Genomic DNA, 27,397 nt, shown 5'->3' with positions numbered 1-27,397 from the left:
AGGCTCTCTTATCATCATCTTAGACCTTATGCATGATCAAATGCAGGAGCATGCTCAAATGCTCTCTTATCATTCATCTTGATCTATAGGACGAAAAGGGTCTAGACTCTTGCTCGAGGAGTGGAGTATCAAAGGGTCATACCTGTAGCAGTCCAGGTCAGTTTTTCTAAGTTTCCACAGGTGTTCCGTTTAACGCGGGTGGAAGGAAAGTTGCATAGCCCGGCAGAATTTAGGGTTTTTGTTTTGCATCTTGCCGACACCAGGTGACCCTCGTCTCACCGGAAGAAATGCGAAGCTAGGAATTGGTATGACTGGTTTTTCTCATGAGGCCTGCTGCATGTTAAGTTATTTGTGGACCTCTCACGAGAACAGAGGGGAAGCTAGGGTTTGGCACGACTCCATGCACCGATTTCTACAAGCACTGTTGTAAAGTTCATGCTCATTTGTGTTTAGACCCCGATAGCATGCAATCAAGTGACTTACAGCGCAGGATTTCCACGATGCCCGGGTGTCAAATTTAGAAGAGAGCAATCAGTAATACCGGTGACTAGCAAACCCTAGACAGGAATTTTGTTAATCTTAGCAATCTTGCCTAACTTGCTCAGTACATTGAAGGAGTATTCAAACCCTTCTACCGAGGGAATCGTAACGTGAGGAGCATCACGTGCGTTGCTATATTGTCCACAAAATGTCACCATCTGCCGTAGTGTTAGAATGGCTAGACTGCTGTTCATTTATTCTGCACTTGTGTTTAAACTTTTCAGTTTGAATCTTCTTGTTTAATCTGTGCCCTGGTACTCATAATATACATCTGCCTGCAGTTCTGCTCCACTTTTAGCATGGTTAAGGACGACATGGCATCTAGTTCTGAGGAGAATAATAGTAGTGATAATGAAGAAGTAGAGAATGATGAAGAAGTAGAGAGCGATGAAGAAGTAGAGAGTGATGATGAAGTAGAGGACGACGAAGCTATGGAAGAGACAGAGAGCAAAAGTTTGGAAGAAGAAAGATCAGAAAATTTGGCTCCCCAAGAAGAGGAAAAGCCAGAATATATAAGCCTAAAGGAAGCAGAAAAGCCAGAAAAAAAAGAAAAAGAAAAGCAAGAAAATCTGAATCTAAAAGATGACGAAAGGCACAAAGTATCCATTCTGAAAGATTTGCCAAGGCACAAAGAGCTGCCAGAGTTTGATGCTCTTATATTCATGTGCAATAATAGCACTATGTTAGACTGTTTCAAGTATGGTGTTTTTGGTCTTCCTGAGAATAAAAAACACACTGTGGAACAAGTTCGGCAAGGCATGAGACTGTTCTTGTATAATATTCAGAGGAAGCTTCTTTTTGGCGTGTTCAGAGCCGCTTGTCGTGGTGGCTATAACCTGGAACCTGGTGCTTTTGGACAGTTTAAGAAATTTCCGTGGCAGGTAAGATAGCTGGTATAATTTTGACCTATAATGTTCTTAACAAATTACAGTTTCATACCTGACTGCTAGCATCACCATTGGAAAGTTACAAGTCTTTGGTATATTGTTATTCAGGTTCGATTTGTTGTATACAAGGAATGCATACCACTAAAGGAGCAGATTTTTAGAGAGGCTATAAAAGAGAACTATGTTGATAAGAAGTTTAAAATTGAGTTAACCGGTCAGCAGGTTAGTGGTTTGAAGTTGATTCCTGCAGCATGAGTGCATTTACTTCAATAAGCTTTTTTTATGAAGTTCGCATTTCATTAACTCCTTAACAGAGAATGACGGAAATGTGAATCCAGATGTTTTTTAACAGTTTGTGTATGTGTCAGGACTTTTGTACATTTTTCTACAGCTTGCATAGCTGATACTGTGCAGTATATGGTCTGTGTTTACAGCTTGGGTGTTTTCTTTTCTGTTGGTTTGGTAGCCAGACAAGGAAGCTTTGTGGGAGGAGTTATATTGTTTTTTACCACGTTTATTTTTATGTTTCCTTCTATATTAGGTTTATTTAGTTGTCTTCCAGGACTCTTGTTTGGGAGGAAAGATTGCCCTTCAGTTTCTTGAGTTCATAACAGTGTCTCCAAGAGCTTCTTTTGTTCAGATGTTATATTGGATGGTGAAATTAATATAGGGGTATTTAGTGTAGCACCCAATGTAGTGAAGTTGAGATGTGTGGGAGTTGTGTGATGTTGGAAATGGATCCTCCTATAGTGGCTTACACATGGGTCTAGGTGTGGTCCTTGAGTTGGAGAGTGAGGGCATTGACACTGAGCTTGACATATAGCACATTAGCTTGGTACAATGTTACCTTGTGGAGGAAAGGTCATCCCACGAAGGTGGACAACCAGAGGGGAGTCTTTTTGTGGACCTAATCATATAACCTTGTGCAATGCGACGGCTAACACTTGAACTCATAAAAGGTCGGGAGGTGGAATAAAGAGATGAAAGAGATGACATGCTACATAAAATAGAAGTATTTTTGGGAGAAGCTTGGTGAAGAATATTGTGCCTTGATTGTGATCTAACTTCATCGAGCAAGTAGTGGTAAACTTGCTGAGTAATTGTCTACACTTAGCCGTCTTGACTCTTAGATCATTCACTTTCTTAATGGAAAACTCTTGCCACTCATGATTGTGACTGATATGTTAGGTTTGATAAAATTAGCCTTTCTTTTGGGGAAAGGGTGGTAGTGACCTGATTTAACATTGATTATAGCAAGCATAAAATTCACACAAATTGAAAATACAAATGTTACCACTTAATCTTGGAGAATGCCAAATGGATACCTATTTGGTCCCAAAATTAGCACCCCTCGCACTGTTTCTTTATTTTTTATTGCAATTTGATGAAGTACATCGAGAGTGCTTCAATGTCCTTCATTCTCCAATGCTTATTGTTGTGATAAATGACCAACAAGCCTTCGAACCAATTTGTCCCTTGGTTTGCTTGGGGATTGACCTTCAATTTGCTCCTTAGAAGACATTGTGCCCCAAACTTAATGTTGGTTGGCTAGTCTCTTGAATTTCTCTAAAATTTCTAAATTTCTACTACTGAATCGTTCGAACCAAGTCTTGAATTTTTGAGCACTCTTTCCAAGATTGTTAGTAAACCCTAAATTTTTTGCTGTAAAGTAGGGTTTAGTATCATAAATTATTTAGTTGCATTCTTTTGGGATTGAATTTGGCTAAGATCTCTTGAGAAAAGTTGTAAATGGTCCAAGAGAATAGAGAGGAAGCTAGAGAGAGAGAAAATTTAGAGTTATTGCCAAAATTGGCTGAAATTTAATGCTGCTTTACTCTGAATGGTTGATTGACTATAGTCCACCATCAATAGAAGCACCACATGTAGTCACTTGCCCTTGTGGGCCCCTAAATTGTTGTTACTTGCTTGTAAACAGCCTATAGGGTTGTCACTTGCCTCCAATGGCTCCTTGATCAACCGGGGGCAGCTCTTTGAGAGTCTCCAATGGATAGGCCGATTACCAATGGCTAGAAAATCGTAGTGGTAGCTTTCTCCTCCTCTCCTAATCTCCACCATATTGAAATGAGACTCCACCAACCTATTATAGTCTTTTTCTTACATGCATGGGTAAGTTTTGCCAAGTGGTAGCCTTCCAAATGCAAATTTCAGTTCAATTAAAAAACATTTCAGAATATTAATTCTGAAAATTAAATTAGTCATTAATTTTTGCTCAAAAAAGTAAGTTTACTAGCCAACACTCAAATTGTCTTGGCCAATTTGTCATCCAAGCAATCTTGAGTATCTATTAGTCTGTGAATTTGCGACACTCAATTAATTAATGAGTAATTTCCAATGTCACCTTTGTCTAATTGCTAGTACAATATTCTAGTCCAAAATTTGTCACCAAACACCACCTAGTACCTGATCAATATAACTTATTACAACTTTTACTTTTAGAGGGCATTAACATGTCATTGTGAACTAACGGTCTTCCACAACACATGTATCTTACAGTTGTACATTGATAAATAATCAAATCAAATGCTACGCAAAGTACTAAAAATCCACGTCCTTGTGACGTTTGACCTCTTGTTGCATAGTGGTTGGTAAGATGACTCCAAAAAAATTAGATGCTATGGAAAAACATTGAAGTTGCAAGTGAAACACACGTATAATTTTTGCATCACTCAATATTCATTGTAGCATTGAGAGTCTTTCATTGATAGACATGATCAAGGTGGGCGAGTCGAGGTCTAGCATAGTCTCTTAATCGACTACTAGGTCCCAAAGGCCTTGAGACTTGAGTACCTATTGTATTACATTTGACCAAGTCGTGAAATTCGACCCATTAGAATGAATCTTATTATTTAGAGCGTTCTTAACCTTAGCAACTTGAGTGTGATGATAGTGGATCCATATGTGTGGATAGGCATAGCCATGGTTATGGTGTGAGTATCCCAAGGTGGATGGATAGGTGCATGATAAGCAAGGGATTCTTATTTCTGCATCTAAGTGGCCCATGGAATGTGTGACAACACACCATAATTAGAAAATGGATATCCTTGCAATCGAGTGGCGGTGGATAGATATCAAGGGGGAGTAATAAGGATACCCAACACAAGCATTCCAAGATAGATATGTGTGTTCACTTGCAAGTAAGTGTAAGGTATGGTACTTATGGGGGAGTGACAAGGATACCTAATACAACTATCCCAAGATAGATAGGTGTGTTCACTTGCAAGCAAGTGAAAGGTATGGTACTCATGGGTGACATCCTTGATAATAGAGTACGAGATTGCAAAGTGGCATGTACTTGCAGTTAGTTTACATGTATACTTTGTGAACACCCTCTCTTTAACCACTGGGGATTAGTACAATAAAATATACAATAATAATGACATATCACAATACATATAAGAATGACCATTAGATAAGACCATGGAGACCCAAGCAATGGGTGATCAAGCCATCACCAAGGTACCTTGGAAAGACTACGATATTGATGTTGATTGTATTAATCCCTAACCACAAAAGGTGGAAAGAGCTGAATCTCGATGCTTGCTGTCACTGATGCCCTTTAGAAGCATTCATGACGATTATCCCTTTGACCAAGCTGTCGAAGTGTCCCTTTATGTGAGCTTAGATCAGAAGCAAAGACTATTATTCATCAAGCAAAACAACCAACTATGGACTTGGTAGTCAATCTAGCTTTAGGATTTCAAAGCTAGCTAGACTTCGTCAATACGTGTGGGATGTTGCAAATAGGATTTACTATAGGTGTATATAGATGAAGCTAGGTGAAACCAGTCTTCCTTCTCGGATAGGGTGGTAAATAACCTGATTAAACACTATTTAAAACAATTAACAAATTCACAAAATTGAAATGCATACTTTACCATATAATCGTGGACATTGGACACCTTGTTGGCCCAAAAATTGGCGCCCCTTGCGGTATTTATTTAACTTAATTGAAGAAGAAGTTGATGTACAATGGGATTCTCTCGATTCCTTTCGGTATTCCAACTTCCCTTGTTGTCCAAAATGACTAACAAGTCTTCAATTTGATTTGCCCCTTGATTCGAGCAGTCAATTGGCCTTTACTTGCTTTGATGGAGATGGAAAATGCTCCAAATTCGTTGATTTGTTAGTCTACTATTGTGTTAACTATGATGCCTTGTGGGAATTTCAATCCACTATTTGCTTTTGATGCATTTGGCAGTGTAATCGAGGACAATTGGAAGGATTTTAAGGGGAAGGGCTCTCATGAGGGCATGCATTTTTGAAACCTCACTTAACATGAGGATTCATTTTTAACCACATGGTTAAGTAAATGTTATACATGCGAGGTTTAAGTGGGGTTAGAGTAAATTTATGAGCCTGAGATTGATGAAATTGCGGGATGCCAAAGACAAAAGTTGCTATAAGTTATGGGGCACATTTGGTTGGTGGTATCTGATGCTAGTTGTTGGCCTAGGTCATTCCTTTGGCCATAAATGTTAGTTGGTGACACTAGAGAAGTGGCCTTTAATGCTACCCAATACCAATTTGATGGTCAAAGATGGCGTAGAGATACTCGTGAATAGAAGTTGTCTAGCCAATTTAATTATTGGCGTGTCAGCTTACTTTTCAGGGTATTGAAATAAGTATTAGATTAATTTTCAGCATTTAAAGACTGAAAATTAATATTCAATTATGGATAATACTAGAAAAACCATTTGGGAAGGTTGCCACTTGTCAAAAATGCCCACACAAGATTAAAAAACGTCTTGAGAGACTAGAGATGGGCATTTTTAGTATATTTAGCTTGCAAGAGAGAGGGATGAGATGCTTCTGGTTTGATTTGCAGCCATTGGACGACCTTCTGAGGCAGCCAAGGGTAGGAGAAGACCAAACAATAGCATGTCTATTGTTATAGTATCTATAGGCTGCTGAGACAAGGCAGCAGCAGTAAATGACTGATTTTCTTTAGTTCTTTGCATCTACAAGTTGTTGAGACAGGGCAACAGCAGTAAATGACAGATTTTCTTTAGTTCTTGGCAAAGAAAGTTTGAATTTCTCTCTCTTCAGCATTCTCTCTCATCTCCCAGCCTTTCTACAGCCTTGCTCCGAGGATTGCAGGATTGAGATTACCAGAGGTTGAGAAATTTCAAATTTCAAATATCTCTGTTGTAAACCCTAATCCGGCTGTCATAAGGACTTGTATTTTGGAAACCTTACTTAACTTGTGGATTATGAAACCTCTCTTAACATGTGGCTAAAAATTAATCCACATGTTAAGTGAGGTCTCAAAAATACATACTCATGACACTAGGGGTGAGCTTGATTTGGTCGTATGGTTGGGAGGTGAATTTGATATCCAATACTTGTGTGCTCGTGGATATAGCTCTTGTTGTGTCTTGTGTGTAGATTTGATCTTAAGAGGATGTTTCATTAGTATCAAAGCGGCAGCCTACTATCTAATGTAAGTCTCAATGGTTGTAGAAAACTAGTGTTTGCTCATGGAACCATGGCAATTCATGCATACATTTTCATTTTGTTTAGGGTCATAAAGGATGTTGCTATTGAGAGGGGCATGCATGGGAGACATGTCCCAGGTGGTGAGTACGGCAAGGTATGTAAAGAAATACTCTACCATAGAAAACACAAAAACAATTGTAAAACAAATGCATAGATTGATAAAGAAACACAATTAGGGGTTAGGGTAATGCAAAGACAATGAACACAGTATAAGATAATGAATGAATATTGGATTGAATGCAATGCTCTATGCAGCAAATGCACTATGTAGTGAAGAATACCGACCCTTGAACTCTCGTGTCTCAAGGACCTGGGTAGAGAGTATGAGCCAAAGAGTGTGTTGTACTTTGATGGATCCTGGAATATAGCAAGGCAGCCTTTCGATGTATTTGGCAACATCAAATGTAGTAATAGGATACTCGATTAGTGAGACAAACAGGCAGAGGATAGACAAAAAACTGCAAATGTAGTAGACGATGATGATACGGCAATTGACGATGGCTTGAAACAATAAAACACATGATTTGGATGTCGCTATTATGTTGGGCGATAACAATTTGGACCAAACATAGCACTGGGATGACGTGTATATTCTAGGCAATAGTGGTTGATAGCAAATGCAACAATTTGGGAAGTCGCTAGTTGTAGATGATAGTTGATTGGCCAAAATGCAAGGTTTTAGGTGACGATTAGGAGTAAATGTAAGGTTTGGATGTAGACAGTAGTCGCCTTGGTGATCAGGGGTGTGGAGATGGCTGGAAATTACTCGAATATGTGATGGATGGTTGAGAAACATGCACTTGATGATAGAAGACAATGGTTGACAGCTTTGGTTGAGATATCCTTCGAGTACAGGGTGTACACATACAACACTTTAGCATTTGCTAGCTAGAAAAACGAGATTGTGATTGAGTATAGGGCAACATGCCTCTTTCTAGAAAGTTTCGATCCTTCTTATTAGGGTTTGTGCATATGGAACACATTGACTCTCTAGGAACTTTTTTTTTAAATTATGAGGTTTAATTTATTAATTAATTGAGTTTTGGGATTGTTTCAATAAAGCTAGTGTATTTTAGGCTCAACATCCCCTCTCAGGCCCAAAATTCAAACCAAATAAGAGACTGTGCTAGTCCAAGGTCAAAATTTCTATTCTTTTCCGCAAGGCATCCCACCCTTAAAGTAGCCAGGGCATTGAGCAAAGGGCGTATGTTGGCTGCCCAATGGCCTACTACTATAGAGATGATGTTAATCTTACAAAGGGAACTCAGCAAGTGATCACCCTAGAGAGGTCAAGGCATTGGACGAAGGATACACATTGATTGCCCAATGGGGTATAGGACTCGCAAAGGCGGATGGAACCACAATGGACATTTTGTTTTGGGGAGGGGTTTTTGGAGGGCTTTTGATTGTTTTGAATGGATTTAAGTGAGGGTTCTCAATCTGTTTTCGTCCAATATAGAATAAAGAGATAGTCAAGCTACTAAACACATCCTAGCCACCATTAGGTGGTGGTGATGAAGAAATCTATGGAAAAGGTGGAAGCAAGCTTGGTAAGCTCACCAAGCAAGAAAGACTATCCTAGGAGATTGCCATGTGAGTTGCCCGCGAATATGGTGGATTGAAAGTTGATTGCTCCAAAAGATTAAATAAGGATAAATGTGTGTATAGATGCATGTTTATAATAATAGAGTGCCAATGCACTGGAGGTATGTAAGAGGTAATGCAGATGATCGTGGTCATGCAAAATGCTATCCAAGGGTGCCACTTGGATAGTGCCCTTGCACGAGAATTGTTTACTCGCTAGAGCTGTCTTTTACAATCACCGTTATCTAGAGGTTATGAATAATAATAATACAATATGTAAATAATAAATGTCTTTGAAGAAATAATGAACCAAAATCATGTCACTGTTAAGAGAAGAAAGTCGTTCCCTCTCAATGTAGAAGGAAAAGCTAGAGTGAATCACTCTCTTCCTTAGTCCAAAGCAGTAGGAGAGAGTGCACTTGCATTGATCCTAGGTAGCAAGTATAAAAGAATCAGTTGGTTGACTGACTGCCTTAATCAAGTTGTTTGCAAAGTTATCTAATGAAGGCATAAACTCTAGGTAGATGGTGCCTTGCTCAACCTACTCTTTGGTGAAGTGGAAGCGGATTCCAACATGGTGTGTCCATCGAGTTACTAGCAAGTGCTATGGCACTTTGATTGTCGCAATTGATAATAGTTGGAGAGTTGCATGGGAACTGATAAATTGCTAGTAGTCCCCTGAAATAGACACCCTCTGTGGTGCTATCAAAGAGTTTGATACTCTACCATAGTTTTGGAAGCAATTGCTGTCTTTTGTTTATGGCTTGACTAAGAAATGGGAGGCGTGACCAAGGAAAACATGTAGCCTCAATGAGAGAGCGCTTGGTGTCGGGATCTCTAGTTTGGTCGAAATTAGTGTACCCTTGCAAAAACAAACAATGATCATATGTCAAATCTTAAGAAAATGTACACCGTATATATCTCAACACACATATACTAGTAATTCAACGTGACATTTTAGGTGCATTGAAATATTGACTAAGTAAAAAAACAAAATATACAAGGTCTGGCCTGGTATAAATCAATCAAATAACTTTTTTAGATTGTACAAAAAATTGGAAGGTGTACCTCCACACGTGAACCCTCGGTAGGGAAAGAGGAATTTCAGAAAATTTGAAGGGAAAAAAAATTGGATGACGGGTTGATTGACCCGTCAGTCGTGTGTCAGTGAGCCTTGCTGGTCCCGTCTGTCGCACGTCTCGTTGGTCACCCTGTTTGATGCTGGCTGCCGGTCACCCCGTTTGACGTCTAGTTGCCATTGTCATGTTGGCCAACACCCCGCTATGTGATAGTGCATATCTGCTCGACTGGTTGTCGCTTGGTCATCAGACCGTTTCTTGCTTGCCCAGCCTGTCGCACCACTGCCCCACACTTGCTGGTCACTTGATTGTTGCCTTGCCGTCCGACTGCTGACCTTTAGCAAAACCTGTGCTGAATGAGCCTTGTGGCTTGAGTAGCTCGTGTCAAAATCAACACTTTGATACCGGTTTGTAGTGACGGAAAGCACGAGTATCGAGACACTCAATACTTGCTAGCAGTAGAGAGAGTGTAGAGTAGCGAGTGAGCACGATTTGTGGGTACAATGACGAGTGTATCACTTTAGGTTTTTAGATAGATATATATATGAAAGTACAAGTGCTAAGGGTGTGTTTACACTTGAGCACATTTAAAAGGCACGAGGGCCTTTATTCCCAACAGTTGCTCGCTCTTCAACAATCCCTAGATTGATTTGCTTGTAACACTCATGTGTGTAACCTGAGTCTCATTGCTATCGCTGCCTTGTCATGCTTGCAGCTGGCGACTACCGCCTGTGGCCTGGTAGAACCATGGCAGCTCTGATACCAGTTTGTAGAGTCAAAACGGAAGCAGATAGAGAAAGAGAGCTAAGAGCAGACACATTAATCAAGGAGCTCAATGACCCAGAAGTGAACAATGTTGAACAGTGAGATAGAGTGAGAGTGGGTTGACAGATAGGTACACACAAAGAATGAAAGAATGTATTTATACTTAGGGTACGGTACACTTACACCCGCGAGGATGAGTTCACATGTGTGAAGTAATACATACATCAACTGAAAATTCACATCAATTGAAAATGCACACTTTACTACTTTAATCTTGGACACATGGCGCCTTGTTGGTCCCAAAATTGGTGCCAGTTGGGGTATTTCTTTATCTTATATTGCAAATGGAAGGAGTATAACGGAGATCCTTTGATCTCCTCCACAAATCCAAGTGTAGCTTTTTGTCAAAACTAACCAAGAAGCCTCCAAACCAATTTGCCCCTTGGTTTGTTCAGGGATTGGTCTCCACACTACTTTTTAAAAGACAAATTCAGCCCTAAATTGGATATTGGTTGGTTGGCCACTTAAATCTCCTTGAAATTCCTCAATTTTAGTTGTTGGAATTCAAGTTCTAGGCCCTCAATTTTGAGCATGCATCTTGAGGTGGTTGTCAAACCCTAAGTTCTACTATAACTTAGGGTTTACAGTAGAGATTGACTGAAATCTCTTCTTCTAATGGCTCAAACTATTGGATAATATTGAGGTAACTTGAGAGATGGCTGGAAAATGAGAGAAAATGCTATAGAGAGAGAAATTTCAGAGTTTCATTGGGAGAAACACTGAAAAACTGCTGCTGCCCTACTTAAACCACCATGGAAGCTATCATTGACAGCTCATGACCACCACAAAGATTGCTCAGAATCCATGGTCACATATGTTTAGAGGCATTTTTGATAGAATGGTCATGTATGCTATTGTTGAAACAGCCATGAAAGCTATCACTTGCAGCTCAAGACTACCACAAAGATTGCTCGGAATCCATGGTTATATATGTTTCGAGGCACTTTTGATAGAATGGTATTGTATGCTACTGTGAGACATTGATGATGGACACAAAGACATGCTTTGGTTCTTCTATATTTTTAGGAGCTAGTATGATCGACATCAATCTTAGGTTCTCTCTGAGGCGATTTTTGTTGTGGCTTGATTACCCATTGCTTGGTTATCCATGGTTCCACTCTTGTGATTCTATGTTGTATGGACTATGGTGATTCCTTATCAGTGTATCATTGTATTGTATTAGATCAATCATGATCTAACAGAGGGTGTTAGTAGGATTGTTAACTCTCATGTGTAAGTCTATGCATGCTTGTTAGGGTTGGGCACAATGTCCTTTATTTAGGCATTATTTTAGTGATTTATGTATAGCATTTGTGGCATTTTATGCAAGTCGGCCTGCATTTAATGCCAATTGACCAGCTGCCATTTTAGGCTTGTTTCACGCCTATTTATTTTGGGGCTTCTTATTCTCCTCTTGAATTGCATCATTCTTTAGCTAGCCTCTCTGTTCGAGAGAGGAGTCGGTGCTAGTGCCCACGTTGTTGAAGAGTGCGAGAGGAAGCAATTGGCCTTTGTGCATCCATCAAGGTGTGTGGAACAATTGAGTGAACAGTGAATGAGAGCGAGGGTTGATAGATAAGTGTGTACCAGTGTGGTACACACAAAGAATAAAAGAATATATTTATACGTAGGATACGGTACACTTATACCTGCAAGGGTGTGTTTACATGTGTAAAGTAATATACACTCGGGAGGGTGTAAGGGCCTTTACACCCAACAACCTTCCACTTAAAGGTCCTAAGTGAACCTTTAACCAAATCCCCACTAGTCAAATGCAATGCTCATGTTGAGCCTTTGCAAGACATTTAGTGAGAACATCTGTAGGGTTATCTTGTCTTTCGATCTCAGTCAGCATGACTAGACCATCATCCAAAATCTGTCTGATAAAACGATTTTCCACATCAATATGTTTGGTAGGTGCATGAAACATGGCATTCTGAGCCAGGCATACAACACTTTGGCTATCACATCCAAGTACAGGTGTTTTGGTGGGTAGCCCAAAATCCTTGACCAAACGACCAAGCCAAATAGATTCTTTCAAAGCTTCAATGGCTGAAATATATTCAGCCTCATTGATAGAAAGTGCTACTATCTTTTGCAACCTAGAGCACCAAGAAACTACCCCACTAGTTAAGGTAAATATTTGCCCGCTAGTAGACTTGTGACTATCCAAGTCACTTGCTATGTATGCATCACAATATTCTTGCAGATCTAACGTACCCTTACCATAACAAATACATTTTCTTTGTGCGCCATTTAAAGTACCATAAGATCCATTTCACTGTCTCCCAATGTGCTTTGCCAGGATTTGACATAAATCTGCTTACAACTCCTAGTGCATGAGGAATGTCAAGTCTAGTGACAACCATAATATACATGAGTGAACCACAAGCTGAAGCATAAGGGACACACTTCATAAAGCTGGTTGTCTTATCTTTTGGGCAAGCTGCTTTGCTAAGCTTTAGATATGGTGGTAAAGGAACGCCAAGTGGCTTAGTATCAACCATAGAGAATTGATCAAGTATTGTTGATGTACTTTTCTTGTGAGAGAAACAAGAGCTACTGCTCTCTATCTGTCGCCACACGCACGCCCAAAATGTGTTCAGTTGCACCCAAGTCCTTCATAGAAAAAGCTGAATTCAGCTGTTGTTTCAATGAATTAATCTAGCTTTTATGCTTACTAGTAATAAGCATATCATCCACATAAAGCACAAGTATAATAAGGCTTCCATCATTAGCCTTCTTGATATAAGCAGTGATCTGCATTACTTCTTTTAAACCCATGTGAGAGCATGAAGGCATTAAACTTTTTATACCATTGTCTAAGAGCTTGTTTCAAACCATACAAGCTTCTCTTAAGCTTACACACCAAATGCTCCTTTCCTGATATAACAAAGCCTTCTGGCTGCGTCATGTACAACTCTTCTTCCAAATCACCATGCAGGAATGTGATTCTAACATCCATTTGATCAAGTTCAAGATCTATAGATGCTACAATAGCAAACAATACCCTAGGAGTGGTCATTTTGACAATTGGTGAAAATACTTGTTGAAAGTGAATCCCCTCTTTTTGTGTATATAGCCCTTAGCTACAAGCCTGGCTTTGTATTTGGGTTTTGCTATCCACACACTTGTTTTTAAAGACCCATTTGTTAGGAATAGCTTTCCTAACTTTAGGTAATGGAACCAAATCCCAAGTATCATTTTGATACAATGACTTCATTTCTTCCTGCATAGCTATCTGTCACTTCTTCTTTAACTCACATGATAATGTCTCTTTATATGTAAGAGGCTCAATTTTGCTTGTGAGCAAAATGCAGTCCAAAGAGGGATCAAACTTTTGTATAAGTCTCCTAACACGAGTAGACCTTCTTACCCAATGATCTGTGTTATCAAGTAATCGATTCACATCCAAAGGAACGTCAAGTCACTTCTTCTTTAACTCACATGATAATGCCTCTTTATATGTAAGAGGCTCACCTTTGCTTGTGAGCAAAATGCAGTTCAAAGAGGGATCAAACCTTCGTATAAGTCTCCTGACACGAGTAGACCTTTTCACCCAATGATCTGTGTTATCAAGTAATCGATTCACATCCAAAGGAACATCAACGACCTCATTATTTGGTAGCTGAATTGCATGTTCAAGTTGCTGTAATTCATTTTCAGCATGTTGATTTTGTTGCCTAAGTTGGTTTTCAGTATCCCTTTTCTGCCCATTTTCATTTGTCTCAATGATGATATGCTAGCTATCAGAACCAAGATCAAACATAGTTGAATTTTCAGTTGCTGATGGCTGTTCAAGTGGCTGATCATACTTAAATTTCACTTTCTTTTTGTCTAAATCATTAGTTGTGACATTTTTTAGTAGTTTTGACTCATTAAATACCACATTATGGTTGCATAGCACATTTTTTATGCTTGGAATCCAAACTCTATAGCCCATTTCACCTTCATCTCCATAACCCACGAAGATGCCTCTGGGATTTCATGTCAAGTTTGATTTTGCTATCAAAAGGTACATGTACATAACATTCGCAGCCAAAGAGTCTTAAGTACTTCTCAGATGAAGTAGGTTTGCCAGAGGAAGTGTATTTAGGGATGCGACTTTCAATTGCATGATGTGAAGATTGATCGCAAATATGCACCGCGGTTTTAAGTGCCTCTCACTAAAACAATTATTCGAGATTAGCTATGGACAACATGCATCGACTTTTCTCACATAACGTGCGATTCATTAGATGTCGGATTATAAGGAGTTGTAAGCTCTCGTTTAATCCCATTGATATCACAAGACTTACTGAATTTTTTAGATATATACTCTCCTTCGTTGTCCATTCTTATGCATTTTAATTTTAAATCCTTTTGAGTTCTCACAAACACCTAATACTTTTTAAAGGCGTCCAATGTCTCGCTTTTCTTTTTAAGCAAGTAAACCCATAGTTTTCTAGAATGGTCATCAATAAAAAACACAAAATAACTAAAATCACTATGAGTTTTTATTGGCATGGTGCATAGATTAGAATGAACTAAATTCAAGATACATGCCTTCCTAGAGGCTCCATGAGAATATAAACTCTTTACATGCTTTCCCAAAACAGTCATCACAAAAGTCAAGCTTTGAGTTTTTCACATCTACTTTTCCAAGTGAAGAAAGTGTCTGCAAACCCTTTTAGCTCATGTGTCCAAGACGCTTGTGCTATAATTCTATGTGTAACCACACTTCTGCAACTGCAACAAACTTTCCAGGAAGGGCCTTGCAGTTGAGATAATATAGAGTTGCCTTTTTAGCACCTCTAATGACTAGCATAAACCCTTTCTGTATCTTTCACATTCCACCACCTCTAGTGACTAGCATAATTCTGTATCTTCCACATTCCACCACCAAAAGTAGTGAAGTTACCCTTGGTCTCTAGCTGTCCAATAGATTGTAAACTCTACTTAATGTCGGGTACATACCTAATATCATGAAGAATCAATTCTTGACCATTTTTAAGAGCCAAGTATATGGTGCCCATTCCTTCAATATTACATGCATGGTTGCTGCCTAGATAGACTTTTCTAAAATTATGTTATGCATAAGAAGAAAAACACTCCAAAGATGGAGTTACATGAAATGAAGCACCACTGTCAACAATCCACGATTGTGACAAACCATTATGAGTTGACAACAAAGCATCTATCACATCCCTTTTAGTGATATACATGTCCTTCACTATCATAGGATGTGGATTTGAAGATGCAACGAGCAAATTAACATCTTTATTTTCTTCTATCTCTTCAATAACAACATTAGATACCACTTTTATTTTTTTTGTTTCTTTAGGGGTAGAGCTGTTGTCCTTTTCATTCTTTTTTTGCCTTTTACATTAGCTTACTTCTTACATTCTTGCTCCTTTTTATAGTACCTGCAATTAGGTTTTTTGAGCCCTTTGCGTCTATACTAATAAGAAGTGACATCTTGCTGTTTTTCATTGCTCTGTAATTTTTGTACTTATTTGCAGTATTTGATATTTTTTCAAGTCTTTCTCTTACATTGTAGGTTGATCCACTATTTTTTCCACTTGCCTTGCGTCTAATCTCTTCATTGAGAATGGAACCACTCACACCATCAAATGTCAAGTTGGGGTTGATGGTTAATGACACAACCAATGCTTCCCATGAATTGGGGAAAGTCATCAGTATGAAGATAGCCCTCAATTTTGGATCAAAAGTTGGCTAGCTTGCATCCTGTAACTGACTCGAAATACTAGTGAAAGCATTCAAATGCTCTAAGACAAGCTTAGACTCATCAAGCTTCAAGTTGATCAACTTTCACATGAGATGTACTTGATTGGCGGAAGGTGTATTCTCATACGCATAGCAGCTAAGAAACGTGTTTCTTTTAATTTGAAACTTACGAAACGTTTCTTAAAGTACGAAACGTTTTTGAGAGTAAAAAACGTGGGTGTTTTTTACTTTTTAATTTTTTTTTGGTGAGTTGGATTCCAAAACATGGTTTTTTTGATAAAAACTATTGGGGAATGTTAAATGTGATGATGATGATGTGTAATGACTTGTAAGGGCTCAATATTTTGGATGAGAGAATGATTTTTTTGTGATTTTGTTTAGTTTTTGGAATTTGTCAATCTAGTATCTATTCTTGTCTTTAGATTTGAATATTATATGACTTTAGTCTCATTTATGAGTTATTTATCATATATTATGATTTATTCTTGATTTGATATTTTTGTCAGTTTGTTTTGAAATGAGAATCATGATTTTGCAACTTGACTCATTTCATATTATAGATAGGCTATTTACGTGTTAATTTCAATTTTCTTTGCATGATATGTATGAATCATAATGTTTGAGTTTTAAACCATAGTATAGCTTAACTTCGACATAAGTAACAAATCAATAATGGATCATGGATATGTAACGTATAATGTATTATTCTCAATTGCCTCTATTATCACTCAAGCTCAATTAGCCATTCTTTGTTCAAGAGAGAGTTTCATAGAGCTTTAGAACCTCTTTCCCCAATCAAAACTATTTAAAATCCCTTTATAAAAAAACCCGCGTTTCTTATTTTACCCCCCCATGAAAAAAACTTACAAAACATGTTTCTGATGTTTCGTTTCTAAACGTTTTTGACGCTTCTGGCTGCTTTGTTCATAGGTAGCCTTGAGTTTCTCCCAAACTGCTTAAGCAGTAGCCAGTTCTTTGATATCAACCAAGACATCATCCGTGACAGCCATTTTAATGTAAGTAATGGCCTTTTTATTCATTTTAGCTCAATCCTCATCTAACAAAGCAACAGTTTTATGTTCTACCAAAGCATTATCACAATTCTTCGGAAAGAGTATACCTTGCATACGATCTTTCCAAAGATCAAAGCTATTGTAACTAGCCTTTCTCCTCGGATAGGGTGGTAAATAATCTCATTAAGCACTATTTACAGCAATTAACAAATTTATGAAATTGAAATGCATATTTTACCATATAATCTTGGACATTGGACACCTCGTTGTCCCCAAAAATTGGTGTTCCTTTCCATAGTTATTTAACTTAATTGAAGTAGAAGTTAATTTACAAGTGTGCAATGGGATTCTCTCAATCCCTTTTGGCATTCCAACTCCCCTTGCTGTCCAAAATGATCAGCAAGTCTTCAATCTGATTTGCCTCTTGATTCAGACAATCAATTGGCCTTCATCTGCTTTGATGGAGATAGAAAATGCCCCAAATTCAATGATTTGTTGGTCCCTCCACTTGAATAGGCTAAAAATAGCTTTTGCCTTGTTGAATCTAAGTCTTGAATCTTCCAATTTCTGACACACTTGCTGTTGCTAAACCCTAATTTTTGCTGTTGTAGATTAGGGTTTAGAGCAGATGAATTCTGAAAATTCTCAGCCTTTGGTGATCTGAATGTCGTAATCTTCGGAGAAAGACTGTAGAAAGGCTGGGAGATAATAGAGAATGTTGAGGAGAGAGAAAATTCAGACTTTTTGCACGAAGAATTGAAGAAAATCTATCATTTACTTTTGCTGCTCTGTCTCAACAGCTTGTAGATGTTGTCATCTGTTGTTGATTAGTCTTCTAGTGCCCTTGGCTACCTCAGAAGATCTTCCAGTGGCTGCAAATCAGACCAACATCTCCTCCCTCTCTCTTGCAGGTTGAATACACAAAAAATGCCTCTCTCCAGTCTCTAAATACGTTTTTCAGTCTTGCATGGGCATTTTTGATAAGTGGCAGTCTTTTTAAATGGTTTTTTCAGCATTATCCTTAAATAAATATTAATTTTCAATCGTTAAATACTGAAAACTAATCTAATAATTATTTCAGTGCCTTGAAAAATAATTTGACTGGCCAATAATTAAGTTGGCTAGGTAACTTTTATTTACAAGTGCCTCTTTGCCATCTTTGACCATCAGATTGGCGTTAGGTATCATTAAACGTCACTTCTCTAGTGTCACCAATTGACACTTATGGCCAAATGAATGACTTAGGCTAACAACTAGCACCACATACCACCAAGTATGTGTGTGGCATAACTTATAGCAACTTTTGCGTTTACATCACATGATTTTCTTGGGTCTTGGGCTCGTAAATTCACTCTAACCCTAGTTATACCTCACATGTGCAACATTTACTTAACCATGTGATTAAAAATTAATCCTTATGTTAAGTGAGGTTTCAAAAATACATGTCCTCATGATAGCTATTGCCATCAAATTTACAAATCTCAAAGAGATTACTTGTGTGAGATGTAGATACACGGCCAACCATCTTCAGCCATAAAAGATTACAAGAAAATGTTGAATACTTTCAGCCAATAGCAAGGTTACTGAATTTAATAGCAAGTACATACTAGTACTTCCAAAGGTGTCCAAGAAGCAGATATTTTTACTGCATTTTCAGTCCCAAGAGCTGATTATAGCATGTACATGAACCAAATGTGATACATTTACATAAGTGACAGCTACACTTCAATAATATATGGCCATAATGTCCAAATGCAATAACCCAAGTGTTGTATGTACCACTATTTCACTGCATACCGAGCATTCAACAATACATGTACTAAGAGAAGCTGTCCTTATATAACATTTGAGACATCCCAAGTTCAAATTTCTCCCACTCAGCAGTGAATTTGCTGTAATTTCACTATCAAAGTGCAGATCGGCTCAAAATGCATCACCTATGGGAAAGCATCAAAATTTTGGTAGTGAATTAGCCCCAAGTGCATCAACATATCCTCTCGAGCATCAACTATTGGCAAATGTTGCAGAAATTTCAGAAGTTTGGCAAAACCCCCAAATTTCAGGGTCCAATTGTGCACAAATTTCAATGAAATTGGCTCAACTAAGCAAAATTTTATGTTTACATGAAAAGCCCTGAAATTTCCAAGGCGTATGCACCCAATGTTTCCAATTTTTGGGTCAACAGTCACTGTTATGCGTGTCTAGCACCAAATCTAGGAAAAGCCACAAATTTTAAGATGTAAATTCGCACAGATTTGCATTTTGTGCTTGTGTGTGTGAACCCCGTTAGAATAAGGGGTGTGCTTTTGAAATAAATTAAAGATGTCAAAAAAGGTAAAAAAATGGAAAAAAAATCCTCAGCCATATACTTGTTGTGTGCCACATTGCTTGTCACCTGTAGTAGATGTTGTCGATTGTGCGCATGTGTCAACCTAACATTGCTAGCAGCCATGATCATTGCAGACACTGTCACAGTTGTCGCCTATTGCTTTTGACAGCTCATGCCTGCTCAAAAGCTTGTCGCAATTGGTCATAATGGTCTCGACTGCAATGACTGCAATCATGGCCTGTTGGTCATGACTGCACTCATTCGCGTGCTTTGATACTAGTTTGAAGAGTGCGAGAGGAAGCAATCAGAATATCTGTGTCGATCGAGTTGTGTGTAGCAATTAAGTGAACAGTGAATGAGAGTAAGAGTCGACGGATAGGTGTGTACCAATGTGGTTCACACAAATAATAAAAGAATGTATTTATGTTTAGGGTATGGTACACTTACACCTGGAAGGGTGTGTTCACATGTGTAAAGCAATATACACTTGGGAGAGCATAGCCAGCCATGATCATTGTAGCAGCTGCCGCTTATTATGTCTGACAGCTCATATCTGCTCAAAAGCTTGTCGCAATTGGCCATGATGGTCACAATTGCAATTGCAATCATTGCTTGTTGGTCATGAATGCACTGATTCTCGTGCTTTGATACTAGTTTGAAGAATGCAAGAGGAAGCAATCAAAATATGTATGTTGATCAAGCTGTGTGTAGCAATTGAGTGAACAGTGAATGAGAGTGAGAGTTGATGGATAGGTGTGTATCAATGGGGTTCACACAAAGAATAAAAGAATGTATTTATACTTAGGGTATGGTACACTTACACTCGCAAGAGTGTGTTCACATGTGTAAAGTAATATACACTTGGGAGAGCGTAAGGGCCTTTACACCCAACAACAGTTAGTGATGCACTATTGTACGCGACCGTCTTGTGTTTGGTATATAGAATAGATTCCATTTCTTGGATACATCTTTGAGTTCTCTTCTTTTGTAGCATTCTTATGTTTTCTTTCTTTTTTGTCTTGTGTTTAGCAGTTTATTTTAGCACTCGTCTATGCTTCCAGTGTTGTACCACTTCTGGCAATCATCACCAAACTGAGGGCTTGGAGATTCTTTGAAGAGAAGATCACAATAATCTTGCTGTTTGGAGTAGATCTCTGATGAAGAATGTAGATTTTCTGCATTGTTTGAGCCTTCTATGAAGTGTGTGGGGCAATTACAACTTCCTTTTGTAGGGTGTAGCTGATTTACCCTTCCTTTGGGCATCTGCACATCAAAACACAAATTTCGAGGTGTGTTTATAGGTTCTTTTTAAGAGTTATGGACTACGTGTTTAATAGGTTTGATGACTCGGATGTAGAAGCCATTCAAGCTTCGCTCAATAGTCAATACATCACTCATAAGAGCGATGCGAAGATCAACATTCAAAGCCTTGTTTTCCCTACAGGTCCTCATATAGCTGTGATGACTCCTTCTTTTCAAGTACCCACGCTTCCGTTTATCTCCAAAGAAGATCGATTTGACGGTGCGAACTACTCCCTTTTGGTCTTGCAAAGTGGAATGTATCCTTGACACCTTTGACTTGTGGGACTTCGTTACTATTCCAATCCCTGTCTAGTGGAGAATCCCTACATTGGTTCGATGACAGACCAAGCTGCCTTTTGGGCTCAGTTCAATTCTATAGCACAATCTCTTCCATCCCCCATAGCTTGCTGGTCATCTTCTTGCACTCCATAGCCCACAGTGGTATCAGAGCAAGTTTGCCACCGGCTGTCTGTTTACTGTTCATGGTGGTGCTTCAGGTGTAGAAGGAGAAGAAGAAGAACAAGAAGAGAGAGATGACTCTGCGTTGACATGGTGCTTAAGTCATGGTTGGGGATGGGAGTCAAACGCAAGAGTAGTGATAAAATAAGAGGAGGAGGAGGAGGAGGAGAGGATGCTCAGAAGAAGAGATAGTCAAAGAAGGCTCCTGCATGATAAATGAGTAGAAATACTAATTCATTGGAAACTGTTGGTGATGAAGTAGAGGTAGATGAAGGCTTTGATGTAGATCCACCCTTTGCTCTCGTACAAAGGTGAGGGTATATCCTCCAACACTTCTCTTTGGGGTGCTAGGTCTTCCCACAATAAAGACACATGGGACACCTTGCACACTTTTCCACAAAAGTTGTGTCAGAGTTGAAAGATGACTCCAATTTCCACCTCCTCTCTTTCGTTTGCTTGGCTTGTTGTGTACCTGAAGATAAAACTGCATAAGGACGGCCGTGTGCACGGGCTCAACAAGAATCTGGTTCATTATGACGCGCATCTTGTTTGAGCACCAATGGAACTAGCTCCTCCCAAGTGAGCATTCCACTAGCCATGAGAAGTGAGAAGATTAGTGTAGAATACATCATATGTTGGTGACAAAAGATGTGAGAGAAGTGTCATAGCTAGGTCCTCCGCAGAAATGACCGTACCTAGGTCCTCCGCAGAAATGTCCGTACCAAGGAACAAAAGCTCATCTTGAATCTCCTCCATCCTATGGATGTGATCCCTTATCGTAGGGAAATTTGTGATAGAAAGCTATGGTAGCTTCAACTCAAGATAATCAATGCCCAAATGTTTGGATTTGGAAGAGAGATGCCAATCTCCTCCAAATCTTTGCAGCGGTGTGCAGATGTCTAACATGCACGAGCACAAAATCTGTACAACTTAAAAGGAGAGAAGAGCAGGCTCCTAGCATTCAACCGATCCCATAAAGTTGTCGAATCCGTGGGCACAAAATCCAAAGGTCAAAATTGTCGAGGAGACACTTCACGCGGCACAATTGTAGAGGATTGTTTGTTCCATCTAGCTTGTCAGATGCAAATAGAGAGGTTAGGACTTGCACATGCTCAAGAGATGCCATCAATGCCAATCAAGGACTAGAAGCCCTGAAAGAATTTAATAGACAAGAGTAATAAGATGGTCATTGGTCTGAATGATCCCGAACCACACGATCCCCCATAGCATACATGTCTGTCAGCCATAGATGTACTTCAGTAAATACTTGCAAGAAAACAAAGAAGACGCTATGTCCTTGGGATAATCAGGGCTGTCGAGCCATTGTACAGAAGAAAACATATTGAGGCAAGGTAGATGGGGAGCATTCAATGCCGAAGGGAACACACAATGCCGGGTAGGGAAAGGGAGTAGTAAAGGCAGAGGAAAACAAGTCTTCAACCTGTAAACATAGCCAATCTAGGGGCTGCTCAAGGACTAGTAGTGCCTGGAAAGTGAGTCCCTGCAGCAAACACAAACCTGCCATTATGTTGGTCTGCGATTGAGGCCGCCTGGATGAAAAAGCACCTGTCTAGTGTGAAACACAGCAAAAAGAGTAAATCTGTCTGTATAATAAAGGCCTCCCAGGCTGTAAAGGTTCTGCCTTAGAGGACACGGGTCTGTAGAACCTTTGTGTACATGAAACACAGCAAATAGGAGGGTGTGATCACCTGATGGCCACATCACCCAGCCAAGATAAGGCTGCCTAGCAATGGAGAGACTGCCCAATCGCAGGAAGAAGGGACTGTCTGCAAAAGGCAGGGACGATATGAACTTGAAACTGCATGAGATTAAGCGTAGCAGGCAGGAACAAAACCTGCACAAAATGCAGATCTTGCGACCTGAAAATGGGGTGCTGAGGCTATGTATGCCGCCCAGGTAGGAAGAATGGCCACCCTGCTGTAAAACGAAGGTCTATTGCGTGGCACTGAAAGATGGCCACCCAACCTGGGAAGTATCCCCGTCATGCAAAGTGCAAGATGACGATGCCAAGCACAGCCTACTAGGGGTTGGAAACAGGCCACCCTGCACTGTTGGATGTCAAAAGTAAGGACTCCAATATGTGTGGATGCCGCCCAGCTTGTTTTGTCACGGACAGCACGCTCCTCTTTGAGATCTTCGGCTCCCACGCGTGGCTTTGATACCATGCGAGAGTGCGCAATGGAAGGAGGAAAGTGAACACGGAGAGGAGACAAAGAGAGAATGCATGAGAGAGAAGGAACAATGTGATTGAAATGGCTGAAGGTACAAAGCTGCTACAGTCAGCCCCAGCATGTAGCTCTACGTATTTGTGTGGGCGCCAGATGGTAGGAAGGGGATGAGAGAATGAGGAGGGCCGTCTAATCACAAAGGATCAATGATGGATAATGAAAGTGGGAGGGCAGGCTGCCTATATTTAGGCTGAAAAGAGGTAGAACATCAAATGTGGTCAAACCCCCCCTAAAAAATAGCCAATAGTGCACAAAATGAAGTGCACTAATGTTCCCTCCATCTGAAGTGTCTAAAACACATAAAATGATAGACAAAGACAATGCCAACGCTCCTAATGTCCTAGTCTAACTCAGATCGAGGCTCATAGTCTAATGTTGTGCGCAGGATGGATCTTAGTTTGGTGTTACAGGTCAGGTCGCCACTCTGCTGAAGGGAACTTACAGTTGCCATTGTTGGAGCCCAGAAAGTTAGGGAGCATGACAAAGAATTGACCAAGGGAAACTGGAAGGGTTGAATGTTTTGCCATTCATATAGCTTTTTGTTTGTAAGCTTCTATATTATGTTTTATCCTATTTTAAGTTAGCAGCAGTGGCTAGGCTGCTGGGGAATTCATAGGCCTTGGTTGAAATCATGCCACTGGGTGATTTTCTTTTGCAAAGAGATTTAAAGGTAAGTTTGATTCTAGAAACTTGGTTTGAGTCATATCGTCTTTGTATGTTTCGGGATCGTTAATCCTCGTCACTCTGTTGCTTCATTGGCTCTCTTCTCATCAAACTTTGCATATCCTCCTGGTATGTTATGGATTTTTGCTCTAAAGGGATATTTTGAGTCAGCTGTTGTCATATTGGTTATATCATGATCTCACACTAGAGGGCTCCATTCAGTTCATGGATCAGCCTGGGGCTGCCTGGCCATCCTCTTAGATGTTTGAGGGGAGGTGGAAGGATCTATCCCGCACAATTTGTTACACACAACTCTAATGGTGCTGGGAACTTTCCAAATGTCAGATGTTTGCTGTTCCTTTTTTTTTTTTGGAATTTTCAATTTTATAAAATTTGGTCCACATTCCATTTACCTGCTTGTGATAAGTAAGGTCCTTCTATATGCTACATCACTTCTTAGCTACATGTTAAGATCTGAGCCAACAAACCAAATGATGTTGAAGATGGACAGTGGACGGCTAGGTTTCTCAATCCTATTAAAGGGTGCACAGATAAAACAAGGTTCACACTTTGGACGTCCAACTGCTTAAAATGTGTGGCATTGCCTTTTGAGTGATCGTTTTAATGCAACTTTAATTATGTCTATGCATAAAGTTTGACTGCTACTCCAAAGGTGCCTACGTTGGAAATGGCATGCAGACTAACAAATATATGTGGGTGATGATAGATAAATATGTCTCTTGTTGGAAAAGATCCTTTTTTACAGGCCTTCCTTTAGAATATAAACTGCTACTGGTGAAGTGGTGATTCTTGATTTATCAGCAGAGCTGATTGGACTATGCAAATTCTGCATTTCTTATTGTTTTCAAGTGGTGATCTAATCTTTTATCCACACTTCAGACACAGGGATCAATTGTAGCATTGGAAACATGTTTTTAACATCTTAGTGCAGACAGGAAACAAAACTTAAAGAGGTTTCTGTAGAAATTAGAACATCCCAATATATGTGCAGGGTTCTACATTGTCGTGATGAAATTGCTGCTCCAAAAAGTGGAATTTAAAGGAATTGTCACTAGCAGTTAAGAATTTTGTATGAAGCCCTACACAATTGCATTACATATCCTTGTTTTTCTGACCATCTCGTATCACATTTTTGTGGCATGAGTTACTTAAGTTATTTGTTTTATTTTATGAACTGGAATTGTTAACTAAGAATAATCCATCTCTGTACAGGCTCAGAAGTTGATGAAGCTGTTTCGGCCAGCGCCAGAGGGTGCTGGTTACCTGCCATCTTTTCCAAAGCCCCAGCCCAGAATCCAAGGGCAGAACAGAAGTCCAGAGAGACGTCAACCATCTCTGCAGATAGGGGAGCCCAAAGGTCCAGCCCAATACAGAAGTATGCATAGATCTCTTGTCACAATACCAGAGGCAATCACAAAGCAGGAAAAATTAGTACCCCAGGATAGGAGTACACAGAGACCTCTTGTGGAAGTCTCAGAGGTGATTACGAAGGAGGCACAATCACCAGCTCAAGGTAGAAGTCCAGTGAGGCCTCATTCATCTGCACATCATACCACACAGGAGTCTGAAATTCCAGCTCGAGTCAAGCTACTAGAAGAGCATCATCCGACTCTTCCACAGACTGTAGAGGATTCTAGTTTGTTGGTGACAACTTCACATGTAGCTCACCAAACTCCCTTATGGGCAGAAACTAGTCTTGCTAAAGCTCCTTCTCATGATAGGCTATGGGAGACGGACAGCTTGCTGCCTATAGCTTCATCCCACGACAGACGTTTGGAGGAATACCGCTCAGTGCTTTCCCAGCCCTTACATTTACTGGATCCTGGTTTTGCAGTAAGTAATGCGCAAGTCAATCGCGATTCAAGGTCTTGGCAGGTGGACCGCCACCTTGGTTATGATAGGCCAAGTGTGGCTCTGTTGGATCCTGCTCTAGGTGTGAGTTCTCTTCCAGCTCACAGTATCACCCCATACCGTTCAGACAGCATATACCGTCCAGACTCTGAGTTACATAAATCAGATTCTTACCAAATTGGCACAAGGGATGCACGTTTTCTGTATCAGCCTCGGAACTCAAGGGGTGTTCCAAGCTTGGAGGCTAGCTCTTTGTACAGGTTGGAACCCCAGCCAATTCCTGGCATGGGGGGTGATATGTTTAATAGACCTCGTTATGAGCCTCTGGTTGATGTATCATCAAGTATTACTGGTATCTCAAGCAGTATGAGTGGCAAGAGGCCTTACCAAGATGCATTTCTCAGTGATCATGCAAATAGGCCTCTTTCAAGGCAATTTATACAAGAGGATCTTTCATCAACCTATCAGAGAAGGCTTCCATTTGAAGAAAGGGTGGGTGTTAGTGGCTCATTACAGTATAATAATGTAACATCACTTCCACCAAGCTATTCTCAGTACAATGGAGTTCCTCCGCCAGCAAGACCATACAGTAGGGGCCTATGGTAAATCAGTTTGCATGGCAGAAAATGCTGTTCCTGAATTGAAGGGTTTAAAGCAAGCTAAAGCTTTAGATCATGTGAACTTGTGAGATGGTGGTCCTCCCCTTGGCTATGCAATGAGTGGCAGTTTGTGTAGTTTATCAGGTATATTTGGATCCTGGCAAAGTTTACAAATTAATATGTGAATTGAAGCAGTTTGAGGATTTACGTTTTTCCTGAATATAAATTTCCTTAGAAAGTTGTGGCTGCTACTCTCTGTTATTTGAACTGTTTTGTTGAGCTTTTAGTCGCCCAGTTATGTTATATGTCTGCAGATGCTTGCTAGCTTTTAATGCTTAATTAATCAGTGCCATTTTTGAAAAACCTGTTACTAACATGTTAAAGGGAGCCTGAAGAAGGGTTATCCCTGCTCTCAGGTTCTGCCTTTGTTAGAATGGATGTTGACACTTCTCTCCTGTGGAGACTATTTATTTGTGAGAATTCATTAATCGGCTCTTGCTTTGTCCCTCCTCACTATGATCCGTTTACAGCCCCGGTATTTTAAAATCTAAATTTGAAACACTCCTCGATTAATGCGATATTGGGGAACATATCCATGTCCAGTCGTGCAGTGTACAACGTTTCTCATTGTCCAATGATTTGAAGGGCTGCTTTTAAGTTCCAAAGTCTCTGTCATTGGCTGAGTGTTGAAGAAACAGTAAGAAAGCGACTCACAAGAGATGGGTTTGTACACGAACTATGGCTAAAGGGTC

The 27,397-nt window shown here is 39.8% G+C and overlaps 1 protein-coding gene across 3 annotated transcripts; it reads left to right on the top strand.

Moving 5' to 3' along the window:
• Positions 1-26,883, top strand: LOC148038484 (uncharacterized). 3 transcript variants are annotated; one of them, XM_087672641.1, is made up of 4 exons: positions 1-156; positions 822-1,421; positions 1,536-1,649; positions 25,408-26,883. In XM_087672641.1, exons 2-4 carry the CDS (start codon positions 840-842, stop codon positions 26,650-26,652), a joined length of 1,941 nt encoding a protein of 646 aa, XP_087528767.1. In that variant the 5' UTR covers positions 1-156; positions 822-839; the 3' UTR covers positions 26,653-26,883. The 3 variants fall into 3 exon arrangements, with proteins under 3 accessions (XP_087528767.1, XP_087528759.1, XP_087528776.1); XM_087672633.1 differs by lacking the exon at positions 1-156 and adding an exon at positions 163-305; XM_087672650.1 differs by lacking the exon at positions 1-156 and adding an exon at positions 390-543.
• The last annotated feature ends 514 nt before the right edge of the window (positions 26,884-27,397 follow it).

This window comes from Lygodium microphyllum, chromosome 3 (genome assembly GCF_053477565.2).
Source record: "Lygodium microphyllum isolate KBCC chromosome 3, Lygodium_microphyllum_v1.1.10, whole genome shotgun sequence".
NCBI lineage: Eukaryota > Viridiplantae > Streptophyta > Polypodiopsida > Schizaeales > Lygodiaceae > Lygodium > Lygodium microphyllum.
This window is presented reverse-complemented; position numbering and strand designations above follow the sequence as displayed.

Excerpts from the sequence above, each read along its gene's own strand:
- LOC148038484 (XM_087672641.1), top strand. The coding sequence starts at position 840 with ATGGTTAAGGACGACATGGCATCTAGTTCTGAGGAGAATAATAGTAGT. Across the intron at positions 1,422-1,535 it reads TTAAGAAATTTCCGTGGCAG|GTTCGATTTGTTGTATACAA; the intron begins GTAAGATAGCTG and ends ATTGTTATTCAG. Across the intron at positions 1,650-25,407 it reads TTGAGTTAACCGGTCAGCAG|GCTCAGAAGTTGATGAAGCT; the intron begins GTTAGTGGTTTG and ends ATCTCTGTACAG.